The sequence below is a fragment of the Macaca nemestrina genome, chromosome 5 (genome assembly GCF_043159975.1).
Source record: "Macaca nemestrina isolate mMacNem1 chromosome 5, mMacNem.hap1, whole genome shotgun sequence".
NCBI lineage: Eukaryota > Metazoa > Chordata > Mammalia > Primates > Cercopithecidae > Macaca > Macaca nemestrina.
In genome coordinates, this window is record NC_092129.1 from 156,306,627 (window position 1) to 156,326,028 (window position 19,402).

General features: G+C 35.5%; 1 protein-coding gene across 1 annotated transcript in view; it reads right to left on the bottom strand.

Annotated features, from left to right (window-relative positions):
• Nucleotides 1-2,864: 2,864 nt before the first annotated feature.
• The window catches only part of LOC105491633 (olfactory receptor 2B6), a 68,470-nt gene continuing 51,932 nt past the window's right edge, over nucleotides 2,865-19,402 (bottom strand). The window contains 1 exon segment of the mRNA XM_071097436.1: nucleotides 2,865-3,956. Coding sequence (XP_070953537.1) covers nucleotides 3,002-3,931 — 930 coding nt within the window. The 5' untranslated portion in view covers nucleotides 3,932-3,956 and the 3' untranslated portion in view covers nucleotides 2,865-3,001.

Genomic DNA, 19,402 nt, shown 5'->3' on the forward strand with positions numbered 1-19,402 from the left:
CTATTACATAGAATATAACATGTAGTAAAAGCTTTTGCATTGATGTTCAATTTTATTTTTTATTTTTTTAGAGATGGGTCTTGCTATATTGCCCAGGCTGGCCTCGACTCTTGAGCTCCAGCGATTCTCTTGCCTCAGCCTCCAAAATATGATGTGCAGTTTTATTCCCTAAATTTAGTTTACTATTCCTGGTTGGACCTGATTGCTCTTTTATTTGAATATTTATGTCCCATTACAATAAAACCTCTCTTCTTGAGTAATTTCCATTAATCAATTTTTGAGTGAGAATATAGAAATAGATATGAACAAAAAGAACTCTACTATTTTCTGGTTATTCTCTGTATCATAAAATATATATCACAAAACACTTTATAAAAATTAATTTTATTAAAATGAGCTATATGGAGAAATTACAGCCCTTGTGGACAGTTAGTGAGAATGAAAAATGGTGCCACCATTATAGAAAACAGTATAGCAGTTTGTCAAAAAATTAAAAGTAAGATTACCATATGATCTAGCAATTCCACTTCTGGGTATATACCCAAAAGAACTGAAAGCAGGAACTTAGACAGATATTTATACACCCATATTCATGGCAGCATTATTCAACATAGCCAAAAGGTGAAAACAACTCAAATACCTATCAACTGATGAAGAGATAAACCAAATGTGGTAATATACATACAATAGAATATTATTCAGTCTTAAAAGGGAGGAAATTCTGACACATGCTACAACATGGATGAACCTTAAAGACATTATGCTAAGTGAAATAAGTTAGCCATGAAGAAAAAGCACTCTACAATTTCATTCATATGAGGTATCTAGACTGTTCAAAATCAGATGGAAAAGAGAATAGCAGTTGCCAGGGGCTGGTGGGGACAAAATATGGAATATAGGTAGTTATTTTTTAATGGGTACAGAGTTTTAGTTTCAGGAGATGAAAAAATTCTGGAGATTGACGCTCAATGTGATTGCACTTAATGCCACTGGCTGTACACTTAAAAATGGTTAAACTATGAAATTTTATGTATATTTTATTATAAGTATAAAAAAATGCAAAATACATTCTCCTTAAAAGTGGTTTGTATTAGAAAAATAAATTTCTCAGAATTGCAAAAAAGGAGAGACACAGTTAGTTTAATGTGTCTTGTTCTATATGAATCATTAATATATTTTTTGTATTCTCAAGGTAACTGATAATAGCTTAGTTATAGAAGTTACCAGTATAAAATTATACACCAGGATACAAGTATAAATACTAGTTAAAACCAAATCTGCAATTATAAAATTAGTTAAATCAATCAACCTCTCATTTTAAAAATTAACTATTTCAATTTCTGGAATTCTGTTTTCTCTTCTATGTCCTCATAATTCATCAAACTACACTGACATTGGCTTTGAGATACACGTTTGTCTCCAGTAATCTGACCTGTCATTTATTTGGACCTTTAGCAATGAATTAATTTTCAGTGAGAAAATTATTATCTTTTTTTTTCTTTTTTTTTTTATTTTTGAGACGGAGTCTGGCTCTGTCGTCCAGGCTGGAGTACAGTGGCAGGATCTCAGCTCACTGCAAGCTCCGCCTCCCGGGTTTACGCCATTCTCCTGCCTCAGCCTCCCGAGTAGCTGGGACTACAGGCGCCCGCCACCTCGCCCGGCTAGTTTTTGTATTTTTTAGTAGAGACGGGGTTTCACCGTGTTAGCCAGGATGGTCTCGATCTCCTGACCTCGTGATTCGCCCGTCTCGGCCTCCCAAAGTGCTGGGATTACAGGCTTGAGCCATCGCGCCCGGCCGAAAATTATTATCTTACGCTTTAAATACACTTTATCAGTATTTTGCTTCAATTTATGCTTTTTATGATAATTATTCCCATTAGGAGAGAAAACTGAAGTCAGAACTTGGCAAACCAGATTTATTTCTCTGTTAACATTTTATTATGGCAAAAGTGCTGTAGGTTTTGTTAAGAAACATGATAAATATATTTTAAGCTACTGTATTTTCTACATGTATAATGCATTAGTAGAAGAAAACAATGGATAAAGAAGGGTAGCAAGGTTGTTAAATTATTATAATGTAAATGAATCACTCAATAACCAAAAGAATCAACTAATAATGTAAATGCATGCTATTTCCTCAGCACTACGATGACTTCTAAAGGTGATGTGGTAAAATGTATGCTGTAGTTTTTGTACACTCAAGAATAAAATATAATTAGACTACTATTATGCAAGACAAAAGTACTAAACAATAAATCTTTGGAAATCATTACATAATGTGCTATTTTGGAATCTAAGCTGTAAGTGCTTTAGGGTTTAAAAGAATGGTAGATAATATGATAGTTGGGAGAATTAGGAAAAAAAATTCATGTAAAAGAAAATTAGCTGGACCTAATAAATATCTAGGGTTTGATTTGCAAAGGAAATAAAAAGAATGCTTTCATTTAGTAGAAAAAACATGACTACAGAAATATGGTAAGAAAATGGAAAATCTGGTTATAATTTTAGAATAAAAATTATTATAGATTTCCTTATTATGCTGATGTGGGAGTGGAAATTTTAAAATTAGAATTGTTAACCCAGATCCAAATTTGAAGTGGTGGGGTTTGAGAGTTTCAGTGAGCCTCCTTTAGTGTGTGTGTGCTTTTGTGTGTGTGTGTGTGTGTGTGTGTGTGATATTGGAGAAAGAAATTCTGGCTTTTCTAAGGGTCTAAGTTACACTGAATTGTACAAGCATTGATGGGATGTTTGACAAACCTTGAAGATGTTGTGATTACAATTTTTGGTGAATTGGAAGGTCAATTCTGGGGGCTTGTTCAATGAAAACATTTCGGCAACAGAAGCAAATATAGTTCTTCGTCAAGGAAATTTTATTTGAGGGAGATTACAATTGTTCTCTACAGTAATGACAAAAGTAGGACAACTTGCAGAGAAATTAGTAAGCTAAGTAAACATTTTGTCTTTAGCAAAGCTTATCATTTGCATGTTTCTTATTTCTTGATTAGAAGACTCTTGCAACCAACCTTTTAAAGGCTTCCTTTACCTCTTTGTTCCTAAGTGTATATATAAGGGGATTCAGCATGGGTGCAATGATTCCATAGAAGAGAGAAACCATCTTTCCTCGGTCCTTGGAGCGGGGTGAAGGTGGTTGCACGTACACGGAGATAGCTGTACCATAAAAAAGTGACACCACAATTAGATGGGAACCACATGTCCCAAATGCTTTTTGTCGACCTTCAACAGACTGTATCCTCAACACTGCTCGCACAATAAAAGCGTATGATATAAGGATGAGTGTTAGGGGTATTAGATGGAAGAGCACACTAACAAGGAATAGTTCAGCCTCATTTGCTGTTGTCTCAACACAGAATAACTTGAGCAGTGCAGGGACTTCACAGAGAAAGTGATCTATCACATAAGGGTCACAGAGTGGCAGCTGGAGAATCAGGGTAGACAACCACACTGAGTTACCAAAACCAGTAATCCAGGATGCAGCTGCCAACTGGAGACAGAGTCTCTAGTGCATGATAACTGAATAATGGAGAGGCTGAAAAATAGCTACAAACCTATCAAGGGACCTGACAGCCAGGAGAAGACATTCAGTAGCCCCCAAGGCCAGAAATATGAAAAGCTGAGCTACACAGCCGCCATAACTGATTACTTTTCTGATGATGCATAAATTTACTAGCATTTGTGGGACTGTACATGTGGTGTAGCAAAGATCCAGGAGTGACAGATTGATAAGAAAAAAATACATAGGGGTATGGAGTTTGGAGTCCAGGCATGACACTAGAATAATGGTCAGATTGCCAAAGATGGTCATGACGAAAGAAATCAAGAAGACCACAAAGAGTAGAAATTCCAGCCAAGGTGGATCTGAGAAATCCAGCAGAATAAACTCCTGTATGATGCTCTTATTTACCCAATTCATGATCAATGTTTCAACTCTTGGTTTCCTGAAACAGAAAAATTCAGGAAGTCAATTAACACCCATTTGTTGACTATTTCAGTTACTTATAGTCATTTTACTACCTGTTTGAAGATATTTACAGAATTGATATTGCTTGTTTTATAACATGAAAAATATAGAGCTGAAAATGCTCATAATTACCAAAGTGTTTCTAAAATTTAATCTTTTTATATCTGTATCACCACTGCAAAAGTGAAAGCTAAAATGTAAAAAGTAGATTCCTGATTTAAACAACTATCACAAAATTTGTTCTTTGATTTTTTGTCGTTTGGTTAATCTTTCTAATACTTTCCACATAGATAGCTATTTTTAGATTCAGTCATAATCCCTAACACATTTTTTTTCACTCTAATTTCTCAATGCTAAGGAAACTGTCTTGTCATCTGAAACAAAGAATTTGTTAGTTTCTTACTTTTTTAAATTTCAGTAGGTTTTTGGGGAACAGGAGGTGTTTGGTTACATGAATAAGTTCTCTAGTGGTTATTTCTAAGATTTTGGTGCACCCATCACCTGAGCAGTGTATACCGTACCCAGTGTGTAGTCTTTTATCCTTCAGCTCCCTCCCGCCCTTTCCCCCAAGTCCCCAAAGTCCGTTGTGTCATTCCTCATAGCTTAGTTCCCACTTATCAGTGGGAACATACAACGTGAAACAATTAAAATTATTTAGACCACCTCAAAAACTATACATATAGGCTTTAGCAAGCTATTAGACACATCTCAAGGAAACATCTTTTGCCTTCTAGGACTTTATCAAATCAGAATAAAAAGACATTAGCATGGAATTTGGAGGCAGATAATCTGGGTCCATGTCCCTACTAAATAAGTCATTAGTTACATCCTCCTGGGATTACTTCTTACTCTTTGTGAGCTTCAAGCTTCTCATCTATAAAATGAGTATAATAGTGCCTTCCTGGGATAGTGGTACAAAGTGTAGACAAAAGGAACTGTAGTCATCTTCTGATGCTCAGAGAAAAATTATGTATAATTTTCAGAACTCTAAATGTCCCAGGGTTGCCAATAAAAAATGACTCTGTGAGTTAAAATTTATCTTCTTATTCTCTCCACAGCTCCAATACCATCAACTTTAACAACAGAGATAATAGTAACTATCTGATGTGAAGTATAAATGTGATCTTTAATGTAAATTGCCTGGCATAATGGCACACAGCAATGTGAATGAAAGTATCATATGATACAGGAACTCTGAGACATTCAAGGCAGAGGCTGTTCAGAGTCCTAAATTTGCTAAGTACTAATATAAGTCAAAGCTACCCGTTAAAAATTTCCAAGTCATCTATCTTGCTAACGCCACCCTCTATTGTTTTATTATTATTTTGTTAGTGTAAAAGTGTAAGTTTAAGGATAAGATCACAAATTTTAAATTATTATTCAATATGTATTTTAATTTTGCTCACTTATTCTACAGTTCTTAGTATAGAATGGGAGGGAAAGCTTTTATAGCCTCTCAAATGAGTCCCAATGCTATGCAGCTGTCAATAAAATTAGGAATGTGGTATAGATATAAATTCAGATATAGCTATAAATGTACAAAAATACTCAAATCCTCAAGGAAAAAAACAAGTTCCTGAACATGTATTTAGCATGCGTCCCTGTGTTTACATAGGGAATATAATATATTGTTCATATTCATATATGCATAAAATTACCTGGAAGGATACAGACGTGTTAAAAGTTGTTACTTCTGGGGAATGGAAATAGAAAGAGGGAGAAAAATCAGATTTTGATATTTGACTTTATCTTTGCTCTTTCTAATTTTTAATAAATATTATAATGCCTTTTATTATTAATAAAAATTATTATATATTACATAATTACTTTAAGTGAGGACACATTCATACTGTATGTTTTACTATAAAGACAAGCATTGCTTTAGACTTTATAACTGAAACAATCTTATATGAATTTAGACTTTTATCTCTTAACAGATTTTTAAAAAAGAATCTACATTAATCTACATGGACATTTTCTAAAGACTGGACTGCAGGGGCATTGGGCATTCGGCATCTTATTGACAAAAAAAATTGAAAAGGGTTGCCACTCATTATAGGAATTCTGAAAAGCAGAACAAGTGGAATCCATAGAAAGAGATTTCACAAGTTCACAATTTCCTTGAGTTAACAAGTGTTGGAAAATACCCTCAGTCTATATAATTAGGGTGACTGACTGCATATCTCAGTTTGCCCAGGACTGCGAGTTTACTCCTGCTGTTCTGACACAATTACTAATAGAACCGCTCAATCTTCAAAAGGGTTCATGTTTGGGTGATAAGTTATAAGTCTCTCTAGCTGTAATATTGGAGACTAAAATAATTTTCAAATTATTGTTCAAGAGATACCTCATCACTGAGGACACTGCATATGCTTTCTCCTTACTTGTGCCAGTGGCTTTCCCTGACCAGCCCTGTATCTGGCATTTCTCTGCCTAGAATTCAGCCAAAAACAAACTCTCCAAGAAGCCCTGACTAATGACAATTCTAGAAGGGAGGAATTCAATTAACTTCTCACCCTTTCTCACTGAGGTTCAGCAATTACAAAAGTATTAAATGCACTTCTGTTATAGGTAATGTCCATGATCCACAGCAGTAAGGGAAATTTTGCCCCAAATTTCTCCTGCAGGAGAAGAAAAGTACTGGAGAGACTGTAGTGCAACTCATTCTTATATTCTGCTCTGCTCATTTTTGGGGCAAAATTTCCCCATCTTTCAAATATCTAGTAACCTCAATACATATCCACTCTAAAAAAGAGAACTTTTGTTAAAAAGTTGAAAAATTGGCTGGGCGTGGTGGCTCATGCCTGTAATCCCAGCACTTTGGGAGGCTGAAGTGGGTGGATCACCTGAGGTCAGGAATTCAAGACCAGCCTGGCCAACATGGTGAAACCCCGTCACTACTGAAAATACAAAAATTAACTGGGTATGGTGGCACATGCCCGTAATCCCAGCTACTCGGGAGGCAGAGGCACGAGAATTACTTGAACCTGGGAGATGGAGGTTGCAGTGAGCTGAGATCGTGCCACTGCATTCCAGCCTGGGCAACAGAGTGAGACTCCATCTCAAAAAAAAAAAAAAAAAAAAAAAGTTGAAATATTATCTTGCACACAGAAGTTTCAAGTAATTTGAATTGTTATTCTTATCACTATCATTGGATTGGAAGGACTTGTTAACAGTGGAAACAAGTAGGAAACTTGTATCTCGGAAATCCTTGCAGATAACATAACCAGTTATTTCACGGATTACACCTGTGCTGATGGTGGTGCCCAGTCATGGCTGACACCTCAAAAGGCTACACAATCTATTCCTCTGGTCCTGAATAGAATTCTGTTTACAGCATCTTCGGAAGATATCATTCTCATTTTGAGTTAACAAGCTTTCCTTTGGTCAAGATAGGAACATATTTTAATAATGCGAGACAAAAGGGATCAGATAGCATAGCAACTGTGTTACAACTGCAGGTAAGAAAAAGTGAGTATTGGGCCAGGTGTAGTGGCTCCTGCCTGTAATCCCAGCGGGAAGCTAGGGCAGATTGCTTGAGTCCAGGAGTTCATCCTGGGCAACATGTTAAAACCCTGTCTCTACCAAAAATACAAAATCAGCTGGGTGTAGTAGCATGTGCCTATAGTTTCAGCTACTCAAGAGGCTGATGTGGGAGGATTGTTTGAGCCCAGGAAGTTAAGGCTGCAATGAGATATGATTGCATCACTGCACTCCAGCATGGGCAACAGAGACCTTGTCTCAAAAAAAAAAAAAAAAAAAAAAAAAGCAAAAACAAAAGTGAGTATTGTAAAAAGCAAGAGCTGAAAAGGTTTATTTGGACTTTTAGAACTTTTATCTACATATAACTCAGGATATTTCAATTTTATTGCCCGAATAAATACAATCACCACCCATTTGCTTGTATATTAGTTGGGATTGCATCCATCAGCTACATACTGAAGTCTTTCAGTACATGGCTGACAGAGGATTCAGAATAATGAGGTTCAGCAAAGTCCTGAAAATTTTATTTTAAGCTGTTTACTATGGAATGAGCATTGAGATAAGAAATATGACAACAGCTGTAGTTTAGATGCTGCTACTAAGTCACTTCACAACTGGGCAAGTTACTCAATGACTTTGGGAAGCAGTTTAATCTATTGTAACACCAGAGTTTTCTGTTTTCCACTCGATATAAAAATTGTTTGCTTCTAAGTTTTCTATAATTATCATACCTCTGAGAATGTATAAAAAGCTTTAAAAATACTACAGTGAACCCCCATGTTCCTGCTGGAGTATAAGGATAAATACTAGGAGTAATTTTTTCACACAACAGTGCAATTTGGCTTAGAATAGATGAAAAGTTTGCCAATATTTTTTGTCTGTTTCACAAAAGGTTAATTATTCAGGTGGAAATCTGAATCTAGGGGTTCAGAGAGATTATTTTCGCAGGCTAGTACATAGCAGACAGAAGGCTTGAATCCAAGACTGCTCTGCTCTAAAGTTTTAATTTCCAGTAGAGTTAACAAAACATTGCAAATAGTAGTATAAAACAAATAAATGGAATTAAGAAACTGGAGCCTTAGTCAAATTTTTCTAAGTGAGATAATCATAAACAGTCCATAAGTGCTCAAAACACCCAAATTTTAGCAAGTTTTATATAATAAATTTCTGAAATGTGTTCTACCTACCTCTATTTTAAGCATTAGTGATAGGATGATTGTGTGTCCAAGAAGCTTTAAATTCAAATAGGATGAAATGGAAGCATGCAGATTCAATAACCTCTTCATAAGCTATTAATTGTAAAACTGATATAGTGAAGTTTGTTCACTTTTCCCTTGTTTCACTCTGTAAGTGGCAAATTACAAGATCTCCATTCAGGATTAATTTAGAAAATATAAGAGTAGGTACAAAGCATTACAGATAATCCTACATGTTTTTCTGATATTATATTACCAAGTAAGAAGGTATTTATTCGTCTTTCCAGAATTCTCCTCACCGGGTTTACAAAATAAATGAGAGGGATAGGAAACTTTATTTTCGAATGTTGGGTGTGCTCTGGCTTACAGGGGAAGATAACAATCCTCATGTGGTTTATGGTAATTGACCATGATACCTGATGAGAAGAGAGAAGGAGGAGATCTCTGTGATGTGATACTTCATTTTAGTTTAGATTTTCTCCCTAATGCCCTTTCTCTGGGGATTGTCTCCTCAATTGTTTCTGAGACAAAAGGGAATGACAGTAGGGACTAAAATACTTTACCAAATAAAGTCTGGATTTTGTGCCACCAAACTGAGTGTTCGTTTCCTTTTTACTAAGCAAGTTCTGTCAAGCCACAGAAAATTGTCCATTTACTCTGAAATCCTGAGGTCAATTATTATGCAATAAAATAGGCTTCCAGTTAATTTGATGTAGAAATATTTTTACCTTGATTTACATAAAGTAGATTTCTTCATTATGTATCCAAATAGGTTTCTTTTCTTTCATAGATTTTGAATTTCTAGCCTTAGTTAAAAAACTCTTCTTCAGTTCAATGTAATTTCCTAGATATTTTTCCAAGATTAAAAAAAGATTTATATTTTTCTATAGTTTTTTCTATACGGGATTTGTTTTTATACATTCTAATATGTAGTTTCATCAGCTTTTAAGGATGAGTAGATATGAGAAAATATATTTTCTCATATGGTTATGAAAAAGGTTGGTATCTATAAGTAGAGTTTTTATAAAGCCCAAGAAAAATACAAATAACACAACTGAAAAAATGCTAAATGATATGACCATATATATACTGTGAACTCAGAATAGAAAATCTATATATGATTTTAAATTCCCAAATATTCAGACAAATATATTAAAGTAGTAATGATGAGTCACTTATCAGACTGAAAAAACAATGTAACTAGCAGTAACTCCTATTTCTAATGTTGCTGAAGGGAAAAGGCTCTCATAAATTATGGTTAGAAATTCAAAGTGTCACTGACATTTTAGAAATAAATAGGGCAGTTAATCTTGAAAAAAATATTCTACTCATCAACATAGCAATGCCATTCATGGAAATCTATCCTATGGAGTAAATTTACCAGTACACAAATCATAGAAATAATGATTTTTATTGTAGCAATGTTTGTGGTGGCCAAAGTAGAGAAAAAATTAGTTTCTCAATAGGAAATTGACTAAGTAATTAACCTAATCCAGAAGTATTTGCCTGTGATGTTGCTGAGTGAGAAAATGAAGATGTAAAAAGGAATAAATAACATGATCTTAATTACATAAACAATAACTTTATGTATTGTGCACCTGCATGGAATTACACGAGAGTGAAGAATAATAAAGAATACTTATTAGCTCCTTCATGTGGGCAATCTGAAGAGGGCAGAGGCTGACAACTGTGAAGGGAGAAGGAAGGGGCATCAAGTAAACCAGGGAAAAAGAGTAAGATGTAATCCACAAAAAATAATGCATACCATTTAAAACCTTCCCAAACTAGTAACAGTGCTTATCAGTGAAAGTAAGAGTGAGCATGAGGGCGGGATTAATCAGGGGAAAATGTTTATAATGTTGAATTTTCTTTTTTCCCATAAATGCTTATAATAGATAATTTAAGTAAAGGGAATAGTATTTAAAGAAAAAAAAAAAACACCAAAAAACAGAGGGTTAAACAAATAAGAAAATAAAGACAAATCTTTAGTTTGCAGAATGAACCAAGGTAAATAAACTAAAAAATTTCAGTAGTCCTTAAAGTGAAAAATTAAGAAATAATGCTCAGTTATCAAGGGACTGGAAACAGGGGAGAATCTGCAGTTTAATACTACTACTACTACTAATATCAATGTTTACTATCCTTACAATGTCTTACATTTGTATCCTTACATTTCTATCCTTACAATTGCTACACTTTATTTTTTTTAATGTGGAAATGGAGGCTTAGAGAGGTTAAACAAACTTCCTAAATTAACATAATTTGTTAGGAAACCTAGATCTACTATGAATCTACATTTTTGTTCAAGTTTAATTTCTCCTCTTTGACTAATGCTTAAGGATGATTCTTGCCAAACTCAACACTCCCCATTTACCCTAATTTCCCAGAGGACTACTTACTTGATTAGTAGTGAAAGATCTCTTGAAACAATATAATTATAATTTTGTATATTAATTTATGACCATCTAATCAATTACCTCTCCTTATATCGGAATGAATTAGGCTTGGCTACAGTAATATTTTAGTGACTAGCCTTGGGGGTTGGATCACTCAGGCTTAGCTCTCAGGAAGAACTTTGTATGTAAGGGGGAACTGAGCATTGAGAAAGATAAACCTTTAATAGTACTTTAGGAAATGCCAAGTATTAAATATCTGAGAGACTAGGTGAATATAGAATTTGAAAAACAGTGTATCAGAGCAAAACAAGAGAGGGTCTTGGGCTACTGCCACAAATGTGCATGGGTATTTGTGCTTGATTTAATGGTACCTGAGAACATAACATGTTCTCAACCCAAACCTCATTCTTAGTTTATATTTTCCCTTTTATGATGGGAAGGTCAGCAACATCATTATGTTTAGTATGTAGAAGCTCAGATAAAACTTGGAGCATTCTTGGATTAGATAGGTTTCCATGAACTGATATTATGACTCAACCAATTTTAGTTACTGCCCCCAAAATTAGAGTGGCATGATTCTGGAAGAATTTAGGCATTTTCATAAATGTAATTTTGGTACCTTATGCCTGTATATTGGGTATATGTAGAGTTCAGGGCAGGGTCTAGCTAGGCCTCCAAAAAGCAAGGATTCAAGAATGGAAGCTAGATACAAATGCATAGGAAAATTTGGAAAGGTGTGAGATTGAGAACCTTACAGATCTTATTGGCCTTAGAAATAGTATTCTAGTTTGTGAAAGCATAGGAATGTGTGAATGCTTTAGTGGGAGAGCTGAATAAATCCTTAGCAATATTTATCTCATTCTGATGCCTGTATTTGGTTGAAATATACTTTATACTATTCTTTGCACTGAATATTTTGCAAAAATTATTGAGTGGAAATATGTTCTTTCATGTACATAAATGATGAATGCACTGCGGAAAGGAAAAGTAATGAGGGAGAACATCATGTTTTATATAAAATGCTCTGTCTTGCAAATTTGCTGAAAATTAGAATCAAATTCTATATCAATAAGGCAGGTGAGCCAGTTGTATTTTCTGTAAAAGAAATTCTATAACAGCAGAAAAGACTGAAGACGTTGGCTCACGTTAAGAGGAAATGAGGGTGGTGTGGGAAGAGGCTGAAATTCTACTATAATTATAAAATGCTCCATACTGAAATTCATAAGAATAATGATTTTAAAGCAGTGAATAGTAAGATCACATGATATGAGAAATATCTGAAGTAACTGAAGACAACAATAAGGTTTCCTTCAAGAAAGGACAGTCAAAAGAGTGATTCCCTTAATCTGATGCTGCAATTATCAAAAAGAAGTTATTTGGGTACAAAGATGAAAGTGTTCTTTTGAGGCTTCCTTTTAAAAATACCTCCAGTAGTAAAATCTGTCATTTTTATTGTCACAAAATCTTGATCAAATTATCTCCCTATTTCATTTTATTATTTGTCTGTTGCTGATATGTATAGATACAATCGATTTTTGTGCATTGATCTGTTTTCCAGTGACCTTCATGAACTCATTTAATTAGTCTAATAGTTTCTATGTAGACTCTTTTGCATTTGAACCCATACAATCATGTCATTGGGAAAAAATGATAATTATACTTCTTTCCATTTCTAGTGTATTTTATTTATTTTTCTTGTCTTATTACACAAACTAGGACCATCAGTATAATGCCAAAAAGAAGTGATGATAGTGGGCCTCTGTGTCTCATTCAATACTTTATAATTGTGTATGATATCTGCTGCAGATTTCTTGTAAGTATTCTTCATGAGCTTAAGGGAATTTTCACTATATTCCTAGTTTGCTAAGATTTAAAAAAATAAATAGGCATTTAATTTTATCAAATGCTTTGTCCAAATCTATAGAGATTTGCCAAAAATTTTTTAATTGATAAATAGTATGAAATGATTTTCAGATGTTACACCACTCTATCCTGTGATAAACACCACCAGTGCAATATGCTATACTTCTTGTATAACACTAGATAAAATTGATTAACAATTGTTTAGGATTTTCATATCTAGGCTCACAAGAGATTGGTCCCTAGTTTTCCTTTCTTGCAATGTCATTATCACATTTGGTATTTAAATTATGGTGGCCCTACAAAAGGGGTCATAAATTATATCTGCTATCTATTTTCAATATAATACTATGGAAGAAATAACCACAAAATCCCTGGGACATCCAAAAATAATTATTTTTGCTTAGAAGTCCCTGGTTTAGCTGAGTGGTTCAGTTCCTCAAGTCTCATGTATGTATCTGTGGACAATACAGTTTGGCACAATAATTTTGCTAGCCTTGGCTGAAGCCTCAGTTGAGAAAATTGGGCTAAAATAGCTCTACTCAGTGTATGTCATTTTTCACCTTGCTATCCTGAGCATGTTCTCAAGATAAAATTGGAGAAGCATGAAAGGGAGTTGGAACCATGCAAAGCCTCTGGCATATTCTGTGGACCAAAGAAGTCACAAAACAACTCAGATTCAAGGGCTCAGGGAATAGACTTTACTTCTTGATGGGGGATGCTACAAAGTTACATTGTAAGTGGCATAAATACACTAAATTACATAAATTACAATATGTATTTGTAAGTGTATTTATACTTACAAAGAGAGAGGGCTATAGAATTAGAAATATTTTTATAATCAATCTATCATAGTTAACAATCTTTTCGTATAAGAAATATGCTTACTTCTTTCCATGATCCCCAAAAGTCTGTCCAATCATGGCATCAGCCTCAAAGTCCAGGATCCTATGACCAGCATTGCGTTTGGATGCAGCTCCTCTTGATCTACAGACCTAGTCTCATAGATACTATGGTGCTCCACCCAGATAACGTCTTCAGGGCCAAGGCACTCATCCCCAAGGTCCTAAGATACTGATGACTGATGAATCATCCCTAGAAATTTGTTTGGCCATAGGGAAATGCCTTGGCCAAGGTTTTACCTCCTCCACAGTTTACAAAGACTCATCTTCTTTGCTTCTATTGGGAAAACTCTGAAAGGCCAGCTTAGCTCCTAAGCTCCCCATAAGACTTTGTGAGTTGCAGCCTCACAAAGTAAATGCATTTTGGATACTCCTCCAACGTATTTACCAATAGGGAAGGTTGCCATCTCTGAGTGGGCCCTAGAACAGGAAAAGGCTCTTCAGAAATTCCAGACTGCAACATAATTATAGTATTCCACAACTCTAGGCATCATGTGAAGCCACAGGTTAAACTCAAATAGTAGAATTGCAGTGTAGACCCCTAGAGTTCTTAAAGTTATCTGAAATAGAGAACTATAAACGTTTGTAAAACCAGTTTATGACATGCTAGTAGGCATTGTAGAGTTAGAGTCTGACCGCATGACGTCAAGTAACTATGAGGCAAGAACTGCCCATCATGAGCTGGGTTCTGTCCAGATTCATTAAATCATAAGGTTGGGTGGGCCGTTAGCAATGCAATATTAGATGGAAATGGTATATCCTGGACAGGGCACAAGCAAGGCTGGCAGTCTAAGTAAGCTTCAGGAGCAGGTAGCCTGGTCTTATATGTTCATCTTTTTTGCATTGGGACCTCTCCTTCAGTTCATTTCTATGTCTGTCTGTGGCAGAAATTGGGGGTGGCTAATAACTAGCTTGCAGTAGAGAAGAAAGCTCATACATAGCTCATAGAGGGGTCAGCCCAATGTGTTCACAGGAGCTGAAAATGGATTGCTTTTACACTACAACACCACTCATGAGTGGTCCTAAAGACATTGGTGAGAAATCTTCCCAATGGGAAGAACTCTGGGAAGTGAACTAGGCCATCTATTTTTTGTGTGAAGAAAGAAGTGACCCAAGAAAGAATATAATGGGAGGTAAAAAATGGCCTGGCTGATTAATTAAGGAGCAAGAATGGAAGATCTGAGACCACTTTTTCTTAAACAGGGTATGTAGATGGTTACATGGAAGTTAGTATAAGTGTGAAGAACTTTGCATTACACCTTAATGTCCACCAGGGACTATCCATTATGGAAGATGGACTCAACATCTGGATAGTTGCCTAAGCTAGTTGGCATCAGCCAACCTCTATCATTAACCATCCCAGTCCTGGCACAACGGAGTTGTAAATGCAGTAGTTCTGGTAAAAGAGCTGGAGGCAATGTGTGGACCCAACATCTTTGGCTCCCTCTTATCAAAACTGATCTAGCAAATTGGTGACCAGATTGAAGATAAGTTTACCAGCTTAGACACTTTCCAAATCAGAAGAGGCACCAATTTATTTTGAAAAGTATAGGCAAGAATATGCTGGGTATGAGCCTATCTTTCTTGCCTATAAGTCTTCAACCTTCTTTACTATCTGGTGGTTTATATTAGAGTGGCATGAGATTTCATATAACATTTTGTGAAGAATAATGCAGTGAAGAAGTATGGCAGTGGGTAAATGATTATGACTCCATTGGTTGTGTCATATATTACACCACACAGAAGCTGCTATCCTGAAAAAACAACGAATGTCTTTTTAATGGTAAGGCTAAAGTACCACTATGGAGGCAGAACTTTACTAGACTAGGAGGTGTGCTCCAGGATTCAGTTGACATTCTAAATCAAACACCCTTAGATGATACTTTGTATCTAGTATACAAAATACATGGGTCTGGGAACCAAGGAGTGGAAGCAGGAATGGCTGTACTTTTCATCACTGTCAGTGATCCACTTGAGGAATTTGTGCATCCCATCCCCACAGTTTTGGGGTTTGTGGGTTCAGAGGTCCTGGTTCCCAAAGGGAGAAAACTTCCACCAAAGACCAAGGCAAGAATCTAACTTATCAGGCTTCTCAGACTAACGGACCAGCAGGTAAGAAGTGGAGTCATCACCTTAAGCAGGGACAATTTACCCTGATCATCAGGGAGAGCTAGAGCTACTGTTACATGAGGAGACAGGAAGTGGTATCTTTGTCAACTCTAGGCAAATCCTTGCCCAATTTTCAGAGCAAACATACAAGTGAAGCAAGCCCAATTTTAAAAGGACGTAGTGACTAGAGTCAGGAATCAAGATTTGAGTCACTTCACCAGTTTAAGTTACCAGGATCTGCTGAAGATGGGGGAGGTCTGGAATAGATAACAGAGAAAGGCTATGATAAACATCAGCCGTGGCCTCTAAACCAGCTGGAGTGATGGAAGTTGTAGATCATCTCACTAACCTTCACTAGTTTTCCTTAGGAAAAGAAGCTCCGTGGAATTTTAAAAGAGAATACGTATCTAAGAATACATATAAGGAAATGGATCAAAACACAAAGAGTGGACTATGGTAGACACTGCAACATGCTAGCCAGTCCTTATTCAGAAATAAAAGACGTATTTCCTAGCTGTCAACTTTCTTTAGGGGTTGTCTTAGCTAAAGAAAACTGACCTGCCAGAGGTCATTCCTTCTTCCAGAAGCAGCCCACATACAATGACCGATCAAAATGGTGGCATAAAGTCACTCTTGCCTCAAATAGGGACAATTTTTAAGAGCCAGCCTAGTTCCAGAGTTCCCTATGGGATCTGCTGAGGTCTTCTTTGTGAATGCATTAAAGTTCAACTTTTCCCTCTGCCAAGCTTGTTTCTCTTTTCCAAGTGTTTTACAGAGTATCTCCTAATAAATTCCTGCACACCCACCTCTGTCTCAGAATCTTCTTGCCAGGAACCTGACCTGCACCAGTACAATTCAAGGTAAAAGCATATTTAGAAAAAAAACCCAGCCGGGCGCGGTGGCTCACGCCTGTAATCCCAGCACTTTGGGAGGCCGAGGCGGGCGGATCACGAGGTCAGGAGATCGAGACCATCCTGGCTAACACGGTGAAACCCCGTCTCTACTAAAAATGCAAAAAATTAGCCGGGCGAGGCGGCGGGCGCCTGTAGTCCCAGCTACTCGGGAGGCTGAGGCAGGAGAATGGCGTGAACCCGGGAGGCGGAGCTTGCAATGAGCCGAGATCGCGCCATTGCACTCCAGCCTGGGCGACTAAGCGAGACTCTGTCTCAAAAAAAAAAAAAAAAAAAAAAAAAGAAAAAAGAAAAAAAAACCCAAACCAAGAGAATTAATTGCCAGTTGAGAGATATGACAATAAATACTAAAATAAGTTTTTGAAAAGGAAGTAAAATTAACTCAAGTGAAAATGCTAAAAATACAAGAAGATATGGAGCAAAAGGAAAAGTAAACATATGGGTAACTATAAATGAATGTTGATTGTGCAAAACATTAATAGTAATATCTTATAGGATTAAAAGGCATAAAGAGAATAACATAGAAGGCATGATGAGGCAAATGGTATTAAGGTTGTCTAAGATTTTAAAAAATAATAAATGTCATAAATTGTGTTAATCTATAATTGGTCCCAAATATGCACATACAAGATCCAGGGCAACCACTGAAAGAATGTTAAAGAATGTAAAACTAATTAGCTAGTATAGGGTAAAATGAAATTTAAAAATTGATAAATTCAAGAGAAAGAAAAAAGAGAGAATGTAAAACAAGTGAATCAAATAGAAATAGTAACATAGTAACTATAAATCCAAATATATCAATGATTATATTGAATACAAATACAATAAATAAACTAAAAGTCTAAAATTATGAGACTGGAGGAAAAAAATCCAACCATAAGCTGCTTATAAAATAAGACTTAAATATAAGGACACAATATTTGAATGTAAAAGAATAGTAAAAAGCATATGTAAATGTGAATGAAAACAAAGCTTATGTTGCTCTATTATTATTTTTAAAAAGTACACGCTAAAGCAAGATGCACAGCTAAAGAAGAGCAATATTTTGGAATGGAAGAAGATTCAATTCACCAGGAAGAAATAACAATTTTAATTTCTGTATGTATCCAATAACAATTATTCAAAATATGTACAAGATAAATAGACAGTTAAAAAGAGATAGAAACAATTCCACAATCATATTGGGATACTTCAATATACCTTTCTAAATAGTACATAGGAAGAGCTGACCAAATTTCAATATGGGTATAAAACATTGTAGGGGAGGCAAAACTTACCTCTGTCCTCTCAGGCTCTCTGGCTAAGTCTGAGAATTAAATTGGTACAAGACAGATTAACAGTAGAAAAGCACACAGATTTTTTACATACACATGGGAGGCCTCATAGGAAAATGAAGACCCAAAGAAGTGGCACAACCCAAGTGCTTCTACACTACGTTGAAGAAAGACCATTTGTAGAAAAGTAACTAAAATAAATGGGGGAGAGCAAAGGAAGATATGAGTTACTTTAACAAGGTCTGTTTGTACAGAATTCTTTTGGACTCAACTTCCCATTTATGGTGATAAGAACATTTCTTTCCAATGGAAGTTTTATCTACTGATTTTAGGAAGAAAAAGAAAGGTCAGAGTGCCTTTCTTGTACCTACTGTTTTTCATGTGCCTTTAGCTCAAAACAATCCTTATGCCGAAGTGGCATATTTTGGCATCTGATAGAATATTCTGCCACTCATCAAGACAGAAAATATAAAAGAAAAGCCATATGGCCATCTTAGTAGATGAAGGAAGAGTGTCTGACAAAATGCAACATCAATTTTGATAGTAGTCTAATAGAAGAGAACTTCCTCAAATTGCTGAAGAGCATCTATGAAAAATGTATAACTAACAGCACACTTACTGAGGAAAAATGGAATGCTTTTCTCCTAAGATAAGAAGCATGGCATGGATGTCCACTCTTATCTCTTCTATTGAACTTTGTTCTGGAAGTTATAGCCAGTGCATTAAGGCAAAGCAAAGAAAAGGCATCTAGATTGGAAAAGAAGATGTAAAGTAGCTTTACTCACAGATGACATGATTGCCTGTGTAAAAAACTTGATTGAGTATACAGTAAAGCTTCTGGAACTAAGTGAATTCAGCAAGTTTGCAATATACAAGATAAATACTCAAACATTCAATTGCATTTCTATCTAGTAGCAACAGATAAATAGAAATGAAAACTAAAAATACTTTTTATGCTAGTATCAAAAATATGTAATTTTTAAGAATAAACCTGATACTCCATCATCATTCTCACTGAACCATTTTTTCCATACCCTCTTTCTACTTGTCTCTTCAGAAATAAATTTCTTCATTTTTGCTTATCTTTTTATTTTTTCTTATGAGCATACATCCATGTATTTTTTTAATGTCCTCTGCTTTCTTTCATCAAAAGTCACATGCTATAGATACTTTTTTTGTACTTTGCTTTTTACACCTAACAGTATGTCCTGGAAATTACTGCATATTGGTTCCTAAAGATGTTCCTTGTTCCATAATAGTCTATTGTATAACTATATCATTGTTTATATGAT